The 25,045-nt window shown below is 40.6% G+C and overlaps 2 protein-coding genes across 3 annotated transcripts in view; one reads left to right on the top strand and one right to left on the bottom strand.

Moving 5' to 3' along the window:
* The window catches only part of nbeab (neurobeachin b), a 253,431-nt gene that overhangs the window by 168,243 nt on the left and 60,143 nt on the right, over window positions 1–25,045 (top strand). For both annotated transcript variants that reach the window (XM_030776247.1, XM_030776248.1), the window contains 2 exons: window positions 517–663; window positions 6,845–6,981. In XM_030776247.1, coding sequence (XP_030632107.1) covers window positions 517–663; window positions 6,845–6,981 — 284 coding nt within the window. The remainder of the gene's footprint in view (window positions 1–516; window positions 664–6,844; window positions 6,982–25,045) is intronic.
* Window positions 8,849–9,928, bottom strand: mab21l1 (mab-21-like 1). The gene has a single exon (XM_030776249.1). The coding sequence runs from the start codon at window positions 9,926–9,928 to the stop codon at window positions 8,849–8,851; it is 1,080 nt and encodes a 359-aa protein (XP_030632109.1).

Here is a 25,045-nt window from a genome sequence, read left to right on the forward strand (position 1 = left end):
GACAGACCCGCCTGTGCAGTTTTTGACTAATTAAAGTTGATGATGGCATTTTGTGTCATCTTTGTACACAGAAAGAGCTCGATATATACCCTTTCCAGTCATTTTTCCATTTCTGCAAGCTGCAAACTCATAATTGTGCTGTCGGTTCTGTCTCGTTCTCCTGTGAAGACAGAAAGCAGCCAGCATTAGCCCTGATGGCGGATGAGCTCAGGATGTATAACCAAACCATAGTTGGTTGGTTAATTGACTGATGGAAAATAAACATTTAATCATAAGCTGTGTCCTCCAACCAATAATGTAAAGACTTTCACATCTTCTGGCAAGAACAGTTATCAAATGAAAAGCAATTTTCCATAGGTCAGACTAGAAAGAAAGTCGTGTGTGTGTGTGTGTCTGTGTGTGTGTCTGTGTGTGTGTGCACATGCGTATGTTAAAAATCTAATTAAACGTCATCTAAAATAATTCTAACTTGAAACCCAGCCTCATACTCTACCCTTGCCACTCTGTCTCCTACAGGTCGTGAGGAAGATGAGGTGGTGAGGTGTAAGAATGGCATACGTGGCCAGCTGCCGATGAGCCAGAATCCCGAGACAGAGCTGATGCTGGAGAGTGATGATGACGCAGTCAGTCTGCTACAGGACAAAGAGGCTGATGCCCTGACAGGTGGGTGACACGCCTCCACATGCCGCTTTGAAATAAGCACTTCACTTTCCTCAGCGAGATGTCACTCAGTGCTCCCACAGGTCAACCAGGCCTGTCATCAAAAACGTTGAATCCGACACCCGACTTTCACTCAGATTCATTTAAAATTATCACTTTGATTGATTCATACATTGTTTTAGAATGATAGGCAAACATAACACCTTCCCTCTGTTCATGATGGTATACAATGCAAACAGTAAATGAATGTTTTGAAATTTTAATATATCCCCAACACTGAAAGCAGTTTCTGTTAATGTTAACCTTTTACTTATTCTTAGCTTGAGTTTCACAGACTTTGCGTTCATAGAGCTGAACTGTCATTCTGTGTTCTGTAGTACCATAGAAGTTGAACTGAATTACCGGTGAACATTTGAAGTTGGAGACAGGAGGACATGAGATTTTTTTACTTCTCCCTGCTCTGCACAGGGTTTTATTGATGTTCTTTTTTTCCCATGTTTTTAGCCTGTTTCTGTCCCAGAGTATTTCCCCCCAAAGGCAAATGTGTTTGTTTTTAAAGTGAAACAAATTCTTTTCACAAGATGAATCATTCAGTCTCTAATATTCAATTGAATAATCCAACTTCAAGTGAGTTTGTAAAAACAAAATGATAACATAGTATTTAAGCCAATAAAAAGATTAATGTTTGAGTTGCAAAACAAAACAATGTTTACTTCTGAAATCAAACACTGATTAACATAAACTGTGGATGAAATGAAATCCGTATCAAAATCATATAACTCCAATCAGCAGAATCATTACATTTCCTTTCCTTGTCTCTTTGTTTCCTTGATTTTTGAACATATCCTTTTTTGTCGGGCAGACAAGGCTTTGTGGCGCTCTTTTGGTTTTTTAGAGAGCAACACACAGAAAAAATAACACACAGAGTAAGGCCACGTATAACAGCCAACAGTCTTGCTCTGTTTGCCTGCTGAGCCCCTCTTGCCTGGCAGTGCTACCTCCTCAACGACCGTTTCCATCTGACCGCAGGTGTGAAACTATGTCATGGCTGATGTATGCATGCTGGAGGTATGGTCGACGTTTTATTAATAACGTCTCAAATCATTTTCCCAGCTCTCATTTCTCACCCCAAACCCTCATTAGCAGATTCAGAGGTGTAGACCAGCAAAACGTAGAAAATTTACTATTAGACCTCAGATTTATGACTTCATAAAATAGTGTAACGGTCTGAACTCTGCTTCTCTTCCTCATTATCAAAGATCATGTATGATGGCTGTTTTTTTTTTCTGGCATAGCTAATTCAGCAGTATATCTGACTGCCAGACGTAGTGTTATGCAAACTTCCTTTGTTGTGCTTTTACACTGGCACTCTTGCGCCCACTAAACTGAATTCTCTGGGCACTTTTATGTACAGTGTGTGTTGCTGTAAAAGGGAGAAGTTATTCAGAGTTCATTTATACATTAGCTATAGATCAACAGTTTCCTAAAAAACTCTAATCGCTGGTATTTACCATTTTGTAAACAGTCAAAGTCTGAAGAAGACGGGTGGGGGGGGGGGGGGGGGGGGGGGGTCGACTCGATTTCTTAAGCTTTTTCACTTGAGCACAGTTGCAGATCTTGGCACTGGTCATAAATTCTTGAAATGTTTACTATGTTCCAATCATAAGGGTTATAAGGCAGCAAATGGAGTGAAGTACCATTTTGTAGCACTTAGCTCTTTTTTCTTATGGCGAGAAAAGCTTTACTGCTTCACACAGGAGCATTTTTGCTTTTTTCTCTCTTCTTCCTTTTTTTTTTTTTTTTTTTTTGTCTTTGACATCGTTCAGTGAATGGAATAAATGCTGATTTTTTTTTTTTTGGCAGTTGAAGTGAAAGGCTACTACAGACAACAAATTAATGTCTGTGTTGTGTATGATGATATGATCAGTTTTGTGCAACAAAATTATAGCCCTGCCATTGAAGAACAGCAGTTGTCTACTCAGGGAAATACTGCCATCTTTGCAAACAGTATGATTTAAAGGTGCATTTTACCTCCAACATCTCATATGTAATTAATTATGTAAATGATAATGAAAAGAAGTGTTTTCTCATTGTGATACTGACTGCAGTCAATTAACCAAAAATGAGAAGATGTGTTTGGGTTAATTTGTTTCTGTTGTAGCTGTGCTGTGTTTGTGTCGCATTAAGATACAACAGGAAGTGGACTGTGTGTCCTGCCTCGAATAACTGTACTAGAGTGACAGAAGTGTTCCAGCGTTAAGAGGGAATTTGCCGTGTCTGTAACTTTCCTTTTCACCACTAGAGGTGCTGTGTTGGTTTGGAAGGGATGGGCTGGGTTGTGAACACGTTGTACACAACATGCTAATGCTAACGCTAATGAGAGCGCTGTAAACAGCTCCCTGTCAAGCACAAGCACAGCTCTCTGTTTACCAGCGCGAGGAGAACGCGCTGCTCGATGTGTTATAGCAGCTAAACTCACACAAACCCCTAGCCATGGAGTCCATGTTTTGTTTTATCTCTTTATTGACTGCATCTAGCATCCGAACAGTTCTCCTACTAGGATCACTTGGATTACTAGAAGAGGAGTTTGACAGATATATTTTTGTACAAATATAATGTCTCTTTTTATTTAATTTAATTTAATTTTTTTAATCAGTGATTGACATTATGTTAGTGTTGGTTAGAGCATACATGCATAGTGGTGTCATTTCCTTTTTATGGACTGAATTTTAATTATCAGGTAGCCTATTGCATAGAAACAGTAAAGTTTGAAGGGGTATCATTTTTGCTGACGGCATGTGTAATAATCTGTGTAAATCGTTGTAACTGTAGTCTTCCTATCAGGACACAGTTGTGGTTTTACAGTTACCCTGTTGAGTTTAACCCCGTGCCTGTAGCTTGTACCTCTGTGTTTCCAGTCATTTTAATGGGACAGACATGTGATGAATATTTGCGGTATCTGTTACACTAGATTAGAAAAGGAACCAAAGAGGAGCAGTGTTAGCTGTTGCCTCGGGATTACATACTGGCAGCACCAGTGTGCTCTCCTGAACATCTAAAATCACTCGCAAGAATGTCATAAAATTTTATTTAGCCTAAAATGCACAGGAATTATATCCCTCTTGTATTAAACACATACCACTTCAGTTGTGTACACATTGGTATTTTATATTACTCTCGGGAGAGCATTAGGAAACATGAAAAATATATCATTTTGAATCTAAAGATAATTAATGATTATTAACACTAACCTTTTTGCATTACCTCTAATGTTACTCTGATAGACAAGTGAAACACAGAATAAATTGTTAATGCTAAATATTTATGTAGCCTTTATCAACATACCAAAAGTTCCAGTGATTACATGCTGTCTCGCAGTTCAATAGGATATATTTCCATGATAATATGAAAGGAATATGAGCGCTATTCTTTTAATTGTGACGTTTCCCAGCGTGCCTTTTCGTTGCGTTATTCGTGGGACATCAAGGTAGGAGTATTGTGGAGGCCCTGTCTTGCTTGGCAGCTGACGTCAGTTCACGGCAGAGGCAGACTTTCTAGCGGGGATTTAAAACGCACAGCTCCACCTGTTTCAGTTTAACAAACTAATCTGAAAATCCCGCAGAAACATTTTGGAAGGGTTGATTATGTTACTCTACTTTTTTTTTTCTTACTCAGTTTGTAACCTCGTAGTTACTAGCAGATACTGAGCAAGAAAATGCAAGATAGTTATTCCATTTAATGTTATTATTATTATTATAATTATTATTATTATTATTACTATAATTATTATTATTATTATTACCATCATCATCATTATTATTATCGTTGTTGTAGTTGTTAATTTTTTCGTATGTTCCGTTCCTCTTGCCACTCCTGTCTAAAACTCCAGCATTCATGCGCTAAATAACTGCAGTGAAAAGCGGGCAGATTCGGTGTGTAGGAGCGTAAAGCCTGCCATTACCAATTGTTCTTACAGTAACTGAGCAATCGTTCAGATGCTGCAGAGGCTGAGATTACGCGGCATATGGGGAATTTACGAGATCTTGCCCCACGTAAATATTTTAATGCTACATCCTAATTATGAAAGGGTCCCAGGAGGGATTACCTTTAAGCCTCTCTCTCTAGCTGTGGATGGAGTGGATTAATGTTGTGTTGTCTTTCTCTTCACAAGTGTCCCTCTAGGCCACAATACAATTGCCTCTCCTCCCTTTAACGGGCTACGCCACACGGGAGGGGATCGTGTTTAATTGAACGATTCCCTCCGATATGTCGGAGATTACCTTAAAAGCAGCGTTGAGGTCATTAAAAAAAACTCTTGAATGCAAATCGCAGATCTAGGAATTTAGATGGAAATCGAGAGAGTGCTGACGTATTGTGGGCCGGAGTCGTTTGACAGAAGACAAAAGAAAAATGAAATGTAACGCTTTTTATTAGCTCTACATGATTAGTTTTTGCAAAGTCGGCAGGAAATCGCCTGGCAGCACGATCTGTCAGTATGCCAAAGAAAGGATACACCATCAAGCGTCATTAGGGAAAATCTAGACTGGATACTTAATTTAAAATGAACAGTGTAATTATATGAAATTGAAAGCCTGTGTATTTTATTTTTTGTGATTTCATATCGCATTTATTTCCCTCTGACTTTCGACTGGCAACTTTAGAGTTGAGTGGATATAAGCCACTGTTTCAGTTACACAATGAAAATTTCTTGCAGGACATTAAACATAGCAGGCTTACATACCGCTCTAACAAAAATGTACTCGAAAGCCTATAAAAATTTCCATCGTTTTATTAATTGGAAAAAAACATAAAAGAAACTTACCAACATTTTATGAACAAAATGCTCGGAATTTTAAATAAAGCCTTTATAGGGCTGTGTTGTATTTTTGTGAGGTTGTTGAACATGTGATAAACAGTAATGTGTCGGTTGATAAGATCTCATTTACTGTAACAGGCGCGGGGGGATGGAGGCGAAAGCCGAGTCTACTCTCAGAGTGGCCTTCCAGGGCAATGAAGGGGCGCTCAGGGAATTGAAACCTAAATCCACTTGTAATCTTGCAACAGTATCGGGCATAATTGGCTGAGGAGTGCAGATTAAGATTGATGAGACATTAAAGTGGCTCCTTGGACTTCGTGTGATCGATTAATATCCCCAATTTCCAGACCTTCGACGAACGACCGAGACAGATCTGGGCAATAGTGTGCTATAACGACACACTATGTGCACTAATCAAAAGATTGCGTGTGTGAGAGAGAGAGTGTGTGTGTGTGTGTGTGTTAAACAGATCACATCACAATCATCTGACTTGAAGTATAAAAAGAAAAAAAATAGCCTAAATATTTAAAGAACATTTAACAAGGTCAGTTTTTAACATGTTTGTATCTTAAGAGGCGGTATCTGTAAGGACTGATTTGATTAGGAGTAATTTTAACGCCTATGAATAGCCTAACAAAATAAAGCTGAGCATGTTTCTCCGATGCTCAGATGTAAGCTTTTTATGTAGCAAGGGATAAAGTAAACAACTTTTACGTCATTTCTTAAGAGGCGGCACAAAAACACTACAATCCATATCACCCAAGACATCACCGAAAGTATACTTTAGGGTTTTACTCACTGGATTTCATTTATTACTAGCGTCACTGAGTACCGTCTCTAAGGCATAAAGTTGATCGACTAGTTGTTTACTGTTTTTATTCCTCTTTATGTGTTACGAGAGATTGTTACTGTTACACTGTCTCTGATTATTTTCATGTGCTCGCACTTGTAAGTCAATATGTTGAACAAAGCCAATAGTTACTCTATTCGTGAATATTTGGATAGTTTTGTTCTCGAACACAAAATTTAAAACATTTTGCAATGTCAGATTAAGTCAGTCTATTCATCTTAAAATGGACGAGGCAGCGCTTACAGGCTGCACGGTAGATCGGGCCTGTTCTTCAGCTGCACCTGTAAATATTTTCCGTTTATAAATTCCACACAATTCTATTTGTGCCATATGAAAACAGTTACAAAAATTAACGTTCATTGAACAGACAACAGCGACAACAACAACGATAATAATAATAATAATAATAATAATAATAATAATAATAATAATAATAATGATAAAGAAAAGACAAAATTGTAACATTGGGCAACAGCAGCCGTGTATAACTCGTAGCCCATGCGCCCTGTGTGTTGCAGGCCCGGTGGTTCTGAGTACCCCTGCTCAGCTCGTCGCCCCGGTAATCGTGGTTCATGGAACACTCTCCATCACCATGTCTGAAATCTACTTTGAAATGGATGAAGACGATCCTGCTTTCAAACAGATCGATCCCAGAGTAAGTTTCATAATTTCCCATTGTTTGAATTATCCGGCGGACGCTCAATTCAGTGCTTCAGACTTATTTCTGATATGTGTCTGCTGAATACCTGTGCTCCAGCGATATACATAAATGGCGAGGCTTCACTCTGACGGTCATGGGTTACTGTTCTCAACCGTGGGAGTTTGGAGCATACACTGAATCATCTATAACGACACGCTTATTTTTTAAATTTGTTTGCCAGTGGTTTAATAGGTACTATGTCTGTCTGTCTTTCTTTCTTTTTTTCTTTCTTTCTTTCTTTCTTTCTTTCTTTCTTTCTTTCTTTCACTTGATAATGCTTTTGTCACCAATGTTTTAATTATGCGCAGGTTAATTTTTTTTTTTTTTGCTTGGACGAGACCGAGTCTATTTAGTTTTCTCCGGCATCTGTTCATTTTGGTTTAGGCCAAACTTGACATGACAGCCCACATGAGACAACAAACTCTCATTAAAAGATTCACGCTTTTCTTTTGTGTTAAGGGAAATGTATGGCGCACTGACATAGTCACTGGCGCAGGCCCTGTGCGGGTCCGTGAGTCTACCCTTCCAGGGGTATTGCGTTTACTCTCCTCTCTTGTCAGCCTGAGACGCTTCCTCCGTGCACCGCCACAGCTAACTGTCTTCAGATTCAAAAGGTTATAGCTGCAACATCTCGGGTTAGTTAAAAAAGGTCACTCTTCATTTGCTGTCAGTACACTGTATCTTGAATTAGACAGGCTAATGTATGACAATGTCTCTTAAAGTAGATGGTGTTCAGCATTTTATGTTCAATTACACCTTTAGAGATTCGTGAGGTCTTACTCGCGATAAACTTTGGTCTCCATTTTTATCTTTAACGTCAACGTGTAGATATTGTTATTTACGTAAATATTGGTGAAACATTGTGTATATCTTTTTCATATTAACGTAAAATAGCATTAATGTAGCACGGACCATTACTGGGACACAAATATTATTTTTTATTAGCTCTTTAAATAAATTCAGAGACAGAAATAATAGAAAAATCACAAAATGTTGTATTCCAGTGTATTTCAAGTGCATTATTTTCATTTATATTTGTTTTTTTTCTTCTTCTTCTTCTTTTCAATTTCAGCCTTTATCATGGAAGCAAAGTACAAACAAAATGATCGAATATACTTTAAATAAGAATTCAAGTATGCGTATGGAATGTTTTAAAATGTAACATATTGTACCATCAAAATGTAAACTTTAAAAGTGATAAACTTGTCATTGAAAACAGATGAACTATCATTGATGCTTGTCTAAATGGTCCACTTTACTACCAGAAAATAATAATAATAATTTCAGGCGTATGTTAGACAGGTGAAATTAAACTATTTACGTGTCACAGAACAACAGTCACAATTTCAGACCACCGGAATCACAATCTACTAATGTACGTATTTACATTATAAAATGTACAGGTTGAGTTCTATCAAGGCTCCTCGCAGGCTTAACGTAAAGCATTTAAGAAAAAAAAAACATCTTCCTTGGCCGTAAAAAAGGGAAAAAATAACACTGACAGGTAACTATTCATCTTGACTGTTGATACATTTTTCCTCCAAATTATGACAGCACAAAATATAGGAGAAAGGAACAAATTTTTATGACGTGAGCCATAAAAACTGTTTTAGGTTGAGTTATCTAAAATAATGTATTATCCGCGACAAATGGGTTATACTTCGTACAAGAATATGGATGCGATTGAGAAATGGTGACCATTTTGTCCATGCGGTCGTTGACTAGCATCGTCTAGGCCTCAGTTCTACCAATAGTCGTATGGCGTGTACCCCTCTCTTTTATTTCTATTTCTTGTTTACCAACATGTTAATATGATATTACCTCAAAGTTTCTCCAAGCTTTTGGGGTTGGTCAGAATTTCTCTTGCCAGTCGCCAAGTCTGCTTTGCCGCGTTCTCGAGCGCAGAATGAGGCTTTCCTTGAAAAAGGTCTAAATTTGGTAGAAAATAATGGGGACATCTCCTGCACTGCAAACACGAAATAAGCTGTAATAAAATCCCGTTCAGTCGATCCCCCAAACAGTTTTCATCCCAGTCCGATTCTCTTGGATGTTTTTCACACTCGTAAGACACCAAAGTTTTCATGTGGTAGTTGTTAAGCGGTTGTCCGGGTAGCTCAAGGTGACGATCTCGTAACGTCTTGAGCACGGAGAGACATTTCTTCCTGCACCCTCCTAAAAGGAGTCGGTTTTCAGCTTCAGCGAACTGCAACACCCAGGCATCACTCTCTGCCGAGCTCTGTTTTCCGTTTAACGAGTAACATTCTTTGGAAAGCAGATTGAACCCCTCCGCTTTGACTTCTGCTACTCTGTTAGGGCCCGGCCACGGGATGTGAGGCAGCGGCCAATGGGCTGCGCTTCTCGGCCATATACCAGTGCACTTGAAAGCTGGAGTGATCTGAACTACGTACCTGTCTCTTATGCGTAGCTTAACCTCGCTTGTGTCCGCAACCATTTTAACTACGTCTCTGTAGCTGCACTTATCCACAGCTTGCGCCACCAGAGTCTGAAACCTGGAGCGAATTTTGCGCGCCGACAGATACCCCGATGCCGTGATAAACTCTACCCAGAGCGACATGCTTCTCTTACGGCCGTCACTTAGTTTGAGCACGGCGCAACCAGGAAGAGAGCCGTCATCAACGAAGTTAAAAACTCCCATCTGGTTAAGATATAGGACCACCTCGAATTCCGTGGGGGAGATTACCTCCAGACCCTCGAAGCGGTTATCCATCTCGCTGAGGGAGCTGATAAAGCGGGGTTCCTGGACCTCGACCTCCTTTAAGACATCCGAGACCACCTTGCACACCTCCCGGATAGTCTTGGAAATCGCCGCTTTTCGAGACTGGCATTTCTCGTTGTAGTATTTATTCAGATGATAGACCAGCTTGGCCTGGGCGGCTATCATATTTGGGCAGAGATCCGGGTTGTATACCGGAGTCTCGCAATAACCCGAGGGATCCAACGCGGCTGTTTGTACAGGAGCCAATTTTAGAGAAGAAAGTAAACTATTTAGAGGAAAAATCGTTTTTAAAAAATCAAAGAAGTGCCTATTATTTGTGCTCGGGGCACATGCGTAGAGGGGTCACGCAGTTAAATCATCAGTCTTGATATTCTTTTGCAAACAAAAAGTACGTCCTCCACTTTATGGCTGCGTGAAGCAATCAAAAGTCCATTACACCAGTCTTGCTTGCAGTTGGACACCGGCACGAAGTGCAGTAGTCAAAACAATATTATTTTGCAGAAACCAATTCTCACAGTATTTTTTTTTTCAATAGAATAGGAAAGTGCACGGTGCTCGTGTGTGTGTTCTCGCTAAGGCGACCGCCGGTGTTGCTGTGTTTAAGAGCCCCGGACGCACTCCGTTGAAACTATAATGGGAGGGTTTGAAGCGACGACATCCAATCGCCGCCCGATTCGTCACTGCCTCTAGTTTATCCACGACAAATTAATCCTCCGCTTTTATATACAACTAAATCTAAAGGTAACCGTGTCCCGAGGAGTGGAACTACCTATACTGGAGAAAGAGAAGACAGGTTTATTTAGTGGTTTCTCCTTTTTGGCATGCTCTCGCAAGTATTCATGGCTCTGTAATCCATGTAATTAATTTACAGCCAGTTTTACACAGTTGCTGCAGGTATATTGATCAGCGTTTTATGTACATAGAACATATATTTATAGGATGTGTTTTATGTATTTTAATTTTATGCTTATTGTTTTATTCCAAAAAACAGGATTCATCTAAAATTAGCGACGGTGATTGTTTTAAAGACGCCTGAAAATTGTAGGGTTCGCTGTCATGTCTTATGTTGTGGTAGTTTCGTCCATCATTAGAAATATGCCGCACAGATACGTGAACAAACAATACTGGGTAACACACTTTAACACGTTGCCTGTGTTTTATATTTATTCATACATTATTTTTCTATCGCGGGACTGTTGTCACGTTGCATGTCATTTTGACATTCAGTTACACCTTACAATTTATGAGTTCGTTAAGTCATCAAGTGAGATTTTGCTCACCTAGCCATGTAAGCACTGCTGTGTAACAATTGCCCGTCTAATAGAAAATTTTGTAGAAAATTGTACAAAATTTAGTCAGCCATTATCTTTTTAATGTGTGGATATTTCACGTGAGACTTTTTCGAAGTATTCTCATCAGATCTTAGAGAGACTGACCGTGTAACAGCTCAACTGTAATAGATATTCAGATTAAATAATAACATTCATGTTCTTTTGGTTGTTTGTAATGCTAACCGCTAAATTGTCTGTGTTGGACGAGAGACATAAAGATGGTGCTTAATATTTCGTTCTACCTTTATATTTACATCGTCTGTTTTTAACACATCAGTAAACAGACTAAGAACTGATTAATATTAAACAAATATAAAACTTTGTTGCAATTTATTGTCTCTTTTTTTTTTTTTGCACAGCAACTACACTTCCATTTTTCTTTTTTTGCTGGTAGATCTTGTTTTGTCTCGTCACTGCCTAATGTGGCTGGCAAAACATGTTTACTGGAAACCGTGTTCCAGTGTTTCATACCTAATTTTACAAAAAAAAGAAATAATGCTTAGAACGATCTGGCTGCGCTTCGGGCACATTTTAGTACAAATTTACTTCATTGCTCAAACAAGATTTTTCAAATTTCATTTGTGGACCTTAACGAGAAATCAGACACGGTTAGATACCAAGACCACATTAACACGAATTACCCGCATTTTACAAAATACGTAGAGCTCCTTATGTAGAGTTCCTTATGACTTAATTATTTTCAAGGCAAACACAGCGGGACTTCTGGTTAATGAAATATAATGCCGTCTGATATTTTTGAACTGTTAAATGTTTCATTTTTACCTTTAGTTCTCAGGTGGATAGAATATTCTGAATGGTTGTTGAAGTATTATCCGGTAGCCTATTTAATGCATATTGTGGTTGACCTATAAGATCTTTTAACAAAATGCTTTATTTCCAGCTCAGACCTCCGTCATCAATTCCACTTTGCCCCCTATTTGTGTGTGGCTGTTCGTATCTTTGTTGGTAGCCTGCCTGTTTCAGTGTGGGCTTATGTTAAAGTGGACGTAAAGGCACTTTACACGTCTTAACATCCCTTTCAAGACAACACGTCAGTTCAAAATAGCAAGTGTACTACGTGGTACAATAGGCAGCAGATTCCTCTCGCCGCTCCGAGTCATCGCCTTCTCTTACCAGAAAACTATCGATGCTCGGGGAATAGGACCTGCATATACAGAAATAATGATTTAGGCACGTTGAAACGGATGAACAAATGAACTCATTTTGGAGTAGATACAGACCTCTTTTCGTATATTTCAGACTGACATATAAAACTGTGGCACCGCGACCCGGTCCCGGATAAGCGGGAGAAAATGAATGAATGATGAATGAATATAAAACTGTAAAACTGTACAAATAGGAAATGAAGGAATAATTTGCCATTGTGTCTAGAACCTAGACGAGTTAGATCTCATTGGACGATAAAAGAAGGCTCTATGACCGGTTTATTTCAGCCTTAACTTTTTTTTGTCTGGCCTGCTGTGTTTGCCTGATCTTGTCAATATTAGCTGACAGTTTTCCTGTGTTACTGAGGAAATCTAAGCAGATTTGTACATTTTTTAATAATTTAAAACAGAGGAACTTTTGGGTCATTTACAGTAAAGGTCATAATCTCACAACCACATGAAGATGTTGTTTTACACATCAAGCTAAAACAAACACAAAAATGTTTTATAATATTAATGAAAAATAAAAATGACAAACAACAAATACTGTGTTGATATCTTTCACAAAATAAGTAATGAGTTAATAACATGAATAGTGTTCCAACTGGTGGTATATATGATTTTTTTTCTTTTTAATTGCAGGAATATAACTGTGATTTTTTAACTGAAATAATATCTTGCATACAGACCCTTTTTCTTAGTAGCAGAGGGTTGCTTTTCCACAATTCCACAGTTGAATGAAGGGGGCAGTCTAGAATGGTTTCTTACCTTTAGAAATGGAAGAAAATCCCTCCATCTCTTTCTCTCTCTGACCTTCTGACTCTTTCTCTCTCTCTTTCTCTCTCTCTCACTCACACACACACACACACACACACACCCCTTCAGCCTCTCTCCCTCTCTTTCCCCCTCTCTCTTTCTTTCCCTCCTCTCTCTCTCTCAGCAGGTAAAGTCTGTTATTAGAAGCAGACCGGGTTCTGTTTGTGGGTTCTCATTCAGATATCTCCAGAGTTTTTTGTACCTTTGACTCCATTGCCAGCATTCCCTTATTCCTTGTGTTTCCCAGTGCGTGATACCTTGGCTGTGTTTCATTGGGATTATCACCTGCTAATCTGAAGCATGTGCTGTGAGCCAGTGTTCACCCTGCAAGGCAGCTCCTCATTGGCCCTTCTCCGTCACCACACAACCCCCCATTACACAGGTCATCTGCCACTTAATCTACTTTTTTTATTCAATGCTCAAGAAATTACTTTTGAACCTTAAGACTGGTGGCTACCTCCGACCACTGAGTGTGTGTAGGTGTGGTTTTTGTCAGGAGCTCGTGGTGAAAACCTTTGAAAATGCATCAACACACATCTGAACTGAATGACAAATAGGGTGTTTAACCACTGTCCCATTCATTCCCAAGGCTGGATTATGCATATTTTCTATCATCGTTGATATGTATCTATTTTTTAAATGCAGTCTCTAAGCACGATTTAAAACAGAAGGCCTTTTTTAGGGTTTTTTGTACTGTGAAGCTGTTTTCGTCTTTCACTCTGTAGGTGTAACCTGTATAATTACCTAATAGTTACTGTTTCTGAGCCATGAAATGCTTGACCTGTACAGTCTCTTAAGGAATAAAACAAAGCCTTGTGTTTAGGGTCGGTCCAGCGAACGATCTAAATCTATGGAAAAGAGTCGGACCCCAGCTCCGGCAATCTCATTTTGGTCTGGCCAGACAGCAGTGCCGATTGTGTGTGTGTGTCATTGTGCGTGCTGTGTGTGAAGTATTAGGTCATGACTGCAGTGGAGGTCTATTTCTGAACCAGTGGACAGGACGCGTGATTGCGTAAATCAATACAATGACTTTGACTTCCGCTCATATTGGCAAAGCATATGACCCGGGAAGCATTAGCTCTTTGAAGGCCTCTTTGTTCAGATGGACCCTCTCCAGCGATCTCTTCATTTCTCTCTCTCTCTCTGTCTGTCTCTCTGTGTGTCTCTCTCTGCCTTGTCTTGTTCGGAAGACTGATTCTCCTGTCAGAACAGCCAGGGAGGCTGTTAATAGTCCTTGTCAAACGAGTGGAATTGGCATATGACACCATTGTTGGTCACATAGTGTAGCTGACATTTTAACATGAAGTATGAATGTGCAGGGGAATTTTTTTTCATGTAATGAGTGTTCTCACAGCACCAGTTGACAGTGTGACCTGGTAATTGAAATAGGAAATAGGTAAAAAGTAAAAGTGAGTGGTCAGTGTATAAATTGTGGTGTGACATGGTAGTAATGATATGAGAAAAAACATTGACAGTAAAAGAATGGCTTTACCATTTGTCCTGACACCGACACATCTCACTTATATTGTAATAGACTCTTAATGGAGCCCTTAGTAAAGCCTGCAAAATGAAACAGCTCTTTCCCCATGTTGTACAAGAAGCTCCTCTTTGTTGATCTCATTTTTATCAAATGAAAATTTCAGTCACTGTGTAATTGTGTGGTTTTTGTACAAAGAAACAAAACAAAAAGCAAATATATATATATCTTTGTGTTTGTGTGTGTATGTATGTATATATATATATATATGTGTGTGTGTGTGTGTGTGTACAGAGAGAGAGGATTTAACATATGTTTGGTAGTGGAATATCAGCAACTCTACATAATACCAGAACTGTCTATTTAATTTACTTGTAAAATTAATCTGGTGAGATTAATCAGGCACCATTCTTTAATGCCCTTATATTATGATTCTAAAACGTGGCATCGAGGGATATCATTAAATTAAATGTGGTCGTCTATGAATTTTGAACAGATTTGGATGGTAATGTTCATTAGGGAGAATAGCAGATTAAACTATATCAGGGGCTTTATTGCCTCCCAAATGTAGTTAATAGTCATCTCTCGATGTCAGTGGTAATAATCCTATTATTCCCTGACAAAAATGTCATCTCTTTTTTATTCTGTCACCACTCAGGGACAGTGCTGTTTATTCCGTCATTATTAAACTCTGATGTTTGCTGAAAAGAACGTAAAAATCGGGGCCGGAAAAACACTGCACTCCGTCAAAGTGCAGATCATGAAAAGGACTTAATTGAGTGGCATACTTGACTATAAATCAGATTATGGACCCCATCTTTTCACACAAGTGATATTAGCATTCAGCTGAACTCCGGGAGAAATGGCTTTATCTGAGTTTGACTGTTTTCATGTCGTATCCTTTTCAGCTTCGCTGATATCCACATTATCACTGACGGGTGCTGGGTTATTTTTGGCCAATATGGCCTCACTGCAGGACACCCAGTTAATTTTCCTCACCTCCTGCCTGTCAGCCCCCTCCTCTTTCTCCTCCTCCTCCGTTTGGATGCACTCCCTCCATTTGTTTTATTTTTTAAGCCATATTAGTCACCCCCCCTCCTGTGTGTGCATGTCTGTTTGTGTATGTGTGTGTGTGTGTGTGTGTGTGTTTTGGGAATGGGGACAGAATAGCCCGAAGCACCGGGGAGGCCTTGTAGTGATCAGCTAGCCAGGCAAAAGCCATATGTGCTTAGAGCCAGAGTCATAAAAGAGAGAGCTGGAGAGGCAGAATCCAACTTCATGCTTTTTAATTGCCCATAGAGGGAGAAAGCCAAAGCTCATATTTGCAACTTCATCACTTACCTCAACGCTTTCATTGAGACTTTGAGGCGTTCTTCCCCCTCCTTCGGCTTGTCAGCGTCTGTGACAAATGACATGCATGCATTTGCATTGATTTGCAACTGATACCTTTTTTTTTTTTGGTTATTTGCAGTCAACCCGTTTTTGAATTAAACAATTATATGAGAATTATATGCCTATGTAGTTTGCTATTCTTTTTTTTTTTTTTTTTTTTTTTGCAGATTATAAATCGCTGTCCTCTGTAACTACTCACTGCATTGAAATGTTTTGGCTTTCCTTACACATCTCTCACGTCTCAGCAGAATGGCGTGATTAATCTGATTGTGTGAGAGAAGTCTGGTGTCTTAAGGTGGATGGTGTAATCATTTGCCCAGTGACCCAGAGATAGGCAACTGGAGAACATGTTCAACAAAGCTCACACGGGCCCAGTCCCTGTGCCTTTCAAATTAATTAGAGCCTATTCTTAGCCCATTCTGAGAAACATGTGCAGTCAACAGCAGGTTCAGAAAGACAAAGGCCAAGAAAGAAAGGCTGGGGGAGAAAAAAAGAGAGAGAGAGCTTCTCTTCCCCAGGTTGGGGGCTCCAGTAATGAAATGCTGTGTGGTTGAAGCCTGTGATGAAATTAGGCCATGTAACCCAAATACAGGATGAAGGCTTCATAATTGCAAGTCCTCCAGATCTGAGGTGCTGGGTGCCAACTGTCAGAGCCGGGCTAATGATGACAAATGTCTCTCTATGCAGATCACAAAGAGAGAGAGAGAGAGAGAGAGAGAGAGATGCAAGAGAGGTGGAAGAGGAGGGGGAATTGGAGACACTGTTCGCTGCAAAGAAAATAGAGGACAAGAACAGGAAAGAGAGAGAGAGAGAGTGAGAGCAGACTGCAAATGGAGAGGGAGAAAGAAAATTTGAGTTTTTTTTAATCTGTTCAAATGATGAGAAGTGTGAAAGTTGCTACTATTAAGTATTCTCCCCTCAAAGCTGATATGCTAACAGGAAATATGAAACGTATGGTTAGCCCTCAGTTTTAGGGTGCCAGCATAAAGAGTTTTTCTTTTCTTTCCTCATTTGACCTTTCACATATAAATGGGCCAATAATCGAACACTCCCTGAAATATACAGCAAATAACACAACATGAACAAAACAAGTTGTGTTGTTGAAGCAGAACTACCTTTTCCCTCAGAAATCCACCACAGTACAGTCCACACACACACACACACACACACACACACACACACACCAAAACACCCTTGCCATACAATAATGATAAGGTGATAATGTGTATCAGTGATGCCTTGGCCATCCTCCTTTGCATTTTTCGTCATGCTCATCATTGTCACAGAGGAAGGGCTCATAAATCTGCCTGCACCAGTGTGACTGGAGGGTGCAGCTCATAAAGCCCAAGAACCTTAGCATGCCGCGGGGCCAGCTTTCCCCAATTTGTTGCATGAATAGCTTTCTGAAAAGGCTTCCATTCGCCGAAACGGCAGCCCCCTTTTTTTGTTTGCCCTCGGCCCATCTGTGTGATCTGGTGGTCGCTGTGAAGAGGGGCGGTAACGCGAGGGGGCTCCCCAGTGACTCTGGCAGTTGTTTTATAGACTCGGCGGAGTGGTGCCGGTAGTTCATAAGTCGCTCGCGCTATTGTGTGCCGCGACCAACTGACACGTGGGAGTCGACGTTGGCATATTGACGCATCATTTCCATCAGCTTAACGGTGGAGCCGCCTTGTTTCCGCCTGTGATTAATTTGCTGTCTGTGGACGCATAGGCGTAATTGACAGCTTGTGAAAAGGCGGAAGGTTGTACCGAGTCGTACTGTGATAACGGCTCTCAAACAGAAGAGCTACTATCATTCACTGGCCAAATATTGCAGTGCTGATTCAGTTCAGTGAACTAGCTCCGTAGTTTTGATCCTGAAAAACAGAAATTAATTTGCAGTAAATTCAGGTTTTTAACAAAGAACTGAAAAGGGAGAAAGATGCTGCTACGATAATATAAACTAACATTTCTTAACTGATTCAAATTACTTTAGTAAGATTGTAGATTTCGTTGTTCTTTCCTTTTTTGCTGAATTGAACGCCCGCATTAGGAAACATTTTCCGTTAATTACTTTTAGTTTAGCGTCTTAGAGATACCCCCCACTGCTCAAAAACGCAAATAAATGAATAAAAAAGTCAATAAATTTTGAGGGGAAAACGCATTGAAAGGTTTGCAACATCTACCCCTTTATGTACGGCGAAAAATGACTGAAATAAAATTGTGTATTTTATGCTCATTATTCTCTATGGATGAATATTTATGGATGCGGTACAGTGGACTGAGACAGCCCTAGAACCATCACACTGACCGAAAGGAAGGCGCAACATTTGGGACTGTCGCTCAGCATCTGAGATCAAGCGTTCATTAACGCAGAACGCGCGAATTTTTGATGCACACGAGATTTCAACTAAAATTAAAGGGTGAAATAGCCTGCATTTAATTTTTTTGGAAGGCTTTGTGTGTGTGTGTGTGTGTGTGTGTGTGTGAAGCTTGTCAGACGTCAAATACAGTTTTTTTGTGTATTTGTGAGCTCCCAACCCTCAATGGCCAATGACACAGAGAGAGAGAGGGAGAGAGAGAAAGAGAGGGAGAGAGAGAGAGAGTCCATCCATAAGACATGGTTCAGTCATATCAATTTATTTTTCATTTGTCAATCTGTTAGTGTTCTCATGTTCAGTTCAGCCAGTTTTGTTTCTGCAATACATCATATCAAAGATCAGTGAAATTATCAGGGAACATAAGCCAGAAAATACAAATTATTAACAAAAATGCAAAGGATAAATCCAGATTTTTTTCCAGGTTTTTTTTTGGTTTTCTGTTCTCCACATGCCTCATTAATAAAATTATTTAGCTGTCCTCCATCATCAGGACCCGGTGGATGTTGGGCCCCATGCAAGAATCATGGAATAGGAGGAAGCACTGACGTGCAGCTTTGCCGCCTCAGGGGGTTCTCTCCATACTCAGGAACAGCCCTCAGGCTAAAAGAGCTATACTGATGACCACACGCTCCCCATGATAAAACATTCAGCAGCCACAACCCGCTCCTCTTCAGCTTGTTTCACTGGCATGGTGTGGGGGGGGGGGGGGGGGGGCATTGCGAATGCCTTGCTGAAAGCGTGGAACGAGAAGAAAAAAATATAAGTCAAAGCAGGGTAAAAAAAAGTAGAGTTTGTGTTCCACCTTGTTAAAATTTAAATGATTTTATTACGGTGTCAGTTCTGCGTCTTTTTGCTGAAATGGGGAGGTGTCAGAGGCGAGCGCGTGCGCACGCCAGGGGTGTTGACACTGTCTAACGAAGGGGGATTAGCCGTTTACAGAAGCCGTAATGTGATAGGCCAAGGCGAAGAGACGCTTCTCCTCTACGACCGGGGGCTGCGTAATGAATGATTGACAGGAGAAGGAGAAAGTGCCAGTCGGCGGCCGAGGCTCGGGTTTGACGGCTGCCGAGGCGCTCCACAGCTCCCCTTGATCTGTTTCTCTCTCATCGGCGGTGCTACTCTGTCGGGAAAAGCTGCTTTTCCCACTCTCCATTTTATTCTGCCTAATTTACACATTTAGGACTTTTTTGTTTGCTTATTTGCAGTTCCTCTTTGTTATGGAGCTTTCTCTCTCTCCCTCTCTCTCTCTCTCTCTCTCGCTCTCTCTCCCTTTTTTCTGTATTTGCCTTTGGGCAACGAACTAATTTCAGGCTCCATAATTGCGGTATGTTGTACACCTGCCCGCTATTAATTCTCCCCTGTCATTCACCCTCCTGTTCTTAATGAGATATTATTGTAATTATTGTTATTGTGGAGTTTGGCGTAATTAACTTGATTGATGTTTGCACTCAGGGAAAGGTTTATTTTGGCGGCTGAGTAGCTGTAGAGGTGGAGTTAGAGGAGGGCTCTGATTTGTCTTGTGAACACATAGTACTGTAGACCTGTGTTTGTCCAGTCCTCTCTGGCCAGCAAACCCTCAGAGGATGTATACAATCTTTGCCTTTTTTTCCCAGATCCAATCAAAAACTGTCATCTGACAAAATATTTTTCAGGGTGCCTGGGGGCAGACTGAGCCTTTCATGTCTTGTTCCGTTCAGTATGTGTGATGGTGGTTTCTGTGTTTGGACTGGTGTTGGGGTTTGGACTGAATGGGTAATGTGTTCTTGGTAGTGCTGCAGGTCTGGAGGTAAATGGAACCGGTCCCTGGTTGTACCTGTTTTTAAGAGCAGGCCAGCCCGCTCTGCGGCCAGTCCTCTGTGTCTTTGAGCATGTCTGTTTTGGCCTGTGATTTGCACATGACTGTCTCTGTCAGACAGAGGGGGTAGGGGGCTGTGTCTGATCCCGCCGCGGCCAACCCGTTGTGTTTTGAGAAATAGAAGTTCTCTGTCCATTTGATTTCAGTTTGATTGTTTTGCTATTGCCGCTGATCGGAGCACAAAGATAGAAAATCTGGGCTAGACCGAGTCTTTTCTCTCAGCCTTGCCAATCCAATTAGTGCTTTAACAAGGTCATATTAGGAGGGCTTCACGCTGGAGCTTCTGGGGTGTGTGTGTGTGTGTGTGTGTGTGTATGTGTGTGTGCTGCACAGAGGGAGGGGGGGCTTGATAAAGTAACTGCTCTCCATGTGGGGTGGATCTTTGGCCGAGCGGACTTCACCCCAGGTGACCTACTCCATTGTGTGTGTGTGTGTGTGTGTGTGTGTGAGTGTGTGTGTTTGTTTGTTTGTAATTAAGCGAAAAATATGACTCTGGCTATATACTGGTATTCACACTTCTTTAATATCATCTCTATCACACCTCTCTGTCTCTCTCTCTCTCTCTCTCTATCCCCCCCCCCCCCCCCCCCCCTCTCTCTCTCTCTCTGTCTGTATGGCCTTATGGTTGTTGTGGTAACAGGCCAATGCTCCTGAGAGCTCATTACTCTCTGTAGTGTGAAGCCCATCTGAAACACACCCTCCTGTCTTTACCCCCTCTCTGATCCTCTATACCTTTTTTTCACCTTCCCTATCCTTTACCTTTCAGAAGCTCTGTATTTACACCTTACCCATTTTGGCTGTCGTGTAAGAATTGTTCTTGCAAAAAAAAGAAACAAAAGTGAATCTAACTGAGCCAGTCAGTCATAATTTAAATGTCATGGTTATTTTCCTGTTTAGTTTTATAATAATGCCCATATTGCCAACATAATGTAATGCCTATATAAAATTTATATAATACCACCTGGTCATACTGCTGTGTTGGTGCACTGATATATCTGTTTACTGATACGTGCTGATAACAGATGTATTGAGAACACATTAGTGGTCTAAATTCCTCACTGAATGTTGGGTCCCAGCTTCAGAGTTACATATATAATCTTTAATCTGTTTGACTGTTCACGGACAGGGTCCCATCAAGAGCTACTTTTTTCCCCTTTTTTTCCCGGCTGCTTCCCAAGCTGAGGAGCTTTGAGTGCCTGACAGCCGTTTAACTCCACACGACCTGCTTCTCAAGTGCCACCGTCCGGGCCTCCTCCAATCCTGTTAGGAGCAACAATTACAATTCATGCGCTCCCCATGGCCCTTTGAAGGGGCAAGCGGGATGGCTTGGGCTCGTCCGCTGCTCCGTCTGAGTGCCAGCGTGGAAAAGGAGTCGGCCCAGCTTTGAGCTGACTGACTGTAATAAGGACCCTTCCATCTCCATGCAGCCTTAATGCTGAAGAGAAAAAGACTTTAACTGTGAACTGTGGGAACGATAAGTCACCCCATCTGAGCCGAGTGGATTTTGTTCATTTGAATAAATATGCAGTTTAGCTCTTTTTTCTTTTGGGGGGGGGGGGCGTGGTTGTGGAGAGAGAAAAAAGGAAAAAGAGAAGCATTTGGAAAGTGTTTAAAAAATTGAAGTTCAAATTGCAAGGTTTTTTGTGTAAAATAGTAAATGTTAATCTCACATTATTTAATTATATTTTACAAATGAAGATTAGTTTTCTTTGACAATCTAGTCCCTATTTTGAAATTCACAGGTCTGTAATCAAATATGGACATGAGAACTTTTTTCTTTTGGAAACCATTTAAAGGCCCTGAATGCCCTGCATACTGGGGCTCTTTCAAAGGCACACAGAAGAAAGGCCTTCCCACAATGCCTTATAGACGCTTAACTAACTCCCCAGTTTTCATAGCTTAATCTGTTCTGAGAGACTCCCACAAAGTGCCTGCAAATGGCCTTCAGCAGTAATGTGATGTGACTCTGGTACAATGCGTTGGGCTGGGCACAGAGGAGCGCTCCGCGGGCTCTACCTTTCTGCATTCCTCTCTTTAACTCAGGCGCTTCCCCAAGTGATCCACACGCTGGCCCACTTCACCTCTTTGGCATTCTCTCCCAATAATGCCAACTTTAAGACTATTATCACACTGTTTTCAAGGCCAAAGAGAACATCCAAACTGCAGAGACTGCTCTACATCTTTTTTTTTTTTTTTGCAACCTTTAGAATAGCTTTGGTCCACTGGGAAATGCTGCAGTGTTAAAACATACTGGCGGTATGGCTCATTTCCCCTCTTATAGTTTAGATTTGCATATTGTTCACAGTGAACACTGACAAAAACAGGCAGAGTTTCCACTATGGGTCGAGAACAAACTGACAGGGTTTCTGGTGTGAATACATATTACTGTGTTATACAAACAGATACAAGAATATAGTGGACAGAAACAGATTAATATGCTGAACTTGTTGGTATTATTTGATTATTTATTTGTTCATTTTTGTTCATTATTCCAAAATCCTATCTATATTTTCTTTCTTTCTTTCTTTCTTTCTTTCTTTCTTTCTTTCTTTCTTTCTTTCCTTCTTTCTTTCTTTCTTTCTTTTTCATTTCAGTGAAGGACATAAAAAAACATAAAAATACATTTTTAAGGTAAAATGGTATTTTTACCTTAAAAATGATTATGGACAATGATATTTAATTTCACCTGATTCATAAAAGACATTTTTGTTTATACAGTTTTTAAGCACCAGTTGATCAGGTTAAGAAGGCTCACAAACACATTTCTTTATTTACTATCGGTATAAAATTCCTCCATTTTGCCCTTAAACTATTTGCTGAGAGGGTGAAATCTTACAAATCTTACAAATTATAATTTCATCCCACAAACCTGCTCTACTGCTCTACTCTAGTTGCCTTACAAATGACAATGATCTCAGATCAGTGAGTCAGTAATTGAGAAAGTGTCTTGCTGGTTTTAGGGGAAAAAAAAACCAAACAAAAAAACCCAAATTGTATCCACACACACATCACACAACACACACATGTAGTTTAAGCTTTAGAAAACTTCCTCTCCATGTTTTTATTTTATGTATGTGTGTGTTTGTGTGTTTGTATGTGTGTTTGTAAGTATGAATGTGCGTACGAGAGAGAGAGAGAGCAGAGAGAAAGTTTATCATCGAGTTGGACAGACAAGATTACAGTGTTTGGGAAATGATTGTGTATTTATCCACTTGCAGACAAGCTCACATATACAATGAGAGAAAAAAAGAATGACATATAGTAAACATTTTTATTTTTATTTTTCAAAAAAGGAAAAATCCAGTGTGAGGGGGCATGTTGGAGCCAAAGAGGCAGGGTCCCCAACCCTGGAGAGAACAGGTTGCATTAATGTGTGTTAATCCAGCATAATTAGTCAAATTACGCCACGCCCAGTGGCCAGACACACTCTGTCAGCTTTGGCAGGCCTGCAAGATGGCCAGCAGTCCCTGTTACACCCAGGATACCCACTCGTTTATTCATTCATCCATCCATCTATCCATCCATCCATCTATCCATCCATCCATCCTTATGCTCATCAACACAATGCCCAGGTCTGGCGCGCAACAGGGTTTTTCTGAGTTAGAGCAACACACTGATGTTTCCTGGAGTTATGGTCAGAGAAAACGGACTGGTGTGTTAGTTAGATTCACTTCAGAGAGTCTAACTCAACTCATCTCTCCCTCTAAATCTGTTCTTCACTCTTTCTTCCGCTGCTAACGGCTTTCAGTTCATCCTCCTCATGGCGTGTCGTGATATGCAAAACAGCGTGGTGTACGAAATAAACACAGTCAAAGAGAATTATATCAAAGAGACTCTTTCCCCTCCTACTCCCGAAGTCTTTTTGGCGGGAATAAGACACACTTTGACGAGCCTGCCATCACCGGGCTGAGGGAGACATTTCCGCGTGTTGCCGGATTAGCATTGGTAAAAAGATTTAAACTATATAATTACAAGGGGATCAAGTGCAAATTATCTCCTGCACTCAACAGCCAGATTACCATTCTCGCCGCGCGGTATACACCCCCCCCCCTCTTCTCCATGCCATCCCCTCCAAGTCATTAGCATACGTTTACAAGGCTCTAGCGCTAAGGCAGAATTGGCTTGATAAGAAAACCCGGTGCACCTCCTGCTCAGGCCTGTGGTCTCTGCTCTCAGGGAACGACAGATAAATCGTCCTAATATTGTGTTGTGCTGGTGAAAGATGAAGACGAATGTTGGTGTAAGTGTGAGTGGAACGCTGTTCCAAAGGTGTCGCCGACAATAACGCTCAAATCGGTGTCCGAGTGAAGGGAGGAGGGCTGCGTGTTTTCCGGGTGATATACTGCGAATGACGGGAAGAATTATAGAGGGGGAGACAAATGTGTAAGATATTATTAGAGAATTGAGAGTGAAAAGCAGGGGGGGAGAGAGGATAATAGATGAGCGAGTGGTGATTGGCCCAGTGTACCCAGGATCAGGCTCCAGGAAAGGCAGAGAGACAGAGATTAATTGAGGACGACCCAAGCACTCATTGCTTATCAGGCTTCTGTCCACCCAGCATACACACACACACACACACAGAAACACAGACACACAAGCACAAGCTCTCTCTCTCACACACACACACACACACTCACACAAACGCATACGCACACAAACATACATGCACACACACACACACACACACACAGACGTGGACAAATTTGTTGGTACCCTTCCAGGGAAAAAGAAGAACCCACAATTTTCTTTGAAATAACCTGAAACTGACAAAAGTAATTGGCATTGCTTATTCCATACTTAACAAAAATTAGACTTTGCTTTTCATTTTTAATTCAGCAGAATATTTTAGATTATAAAACAAATGAAAACGGTATGGACAAAAATG

The sequence above is a fragment of the Chanos chanos genome, chromosome 6 (assembly GCF_902362185.1).
Source record: "Chanos chanos chromosome 6, fChaCha1.1, whole genome shotgun sequence".
In the NCBI taxonomy this organism is placed as follows: Eukaryota; Metazoa; Chordata; class Actinopteri; order Gonorynchiformes; family Chanidae; genus Chanos; species Chanos chanos.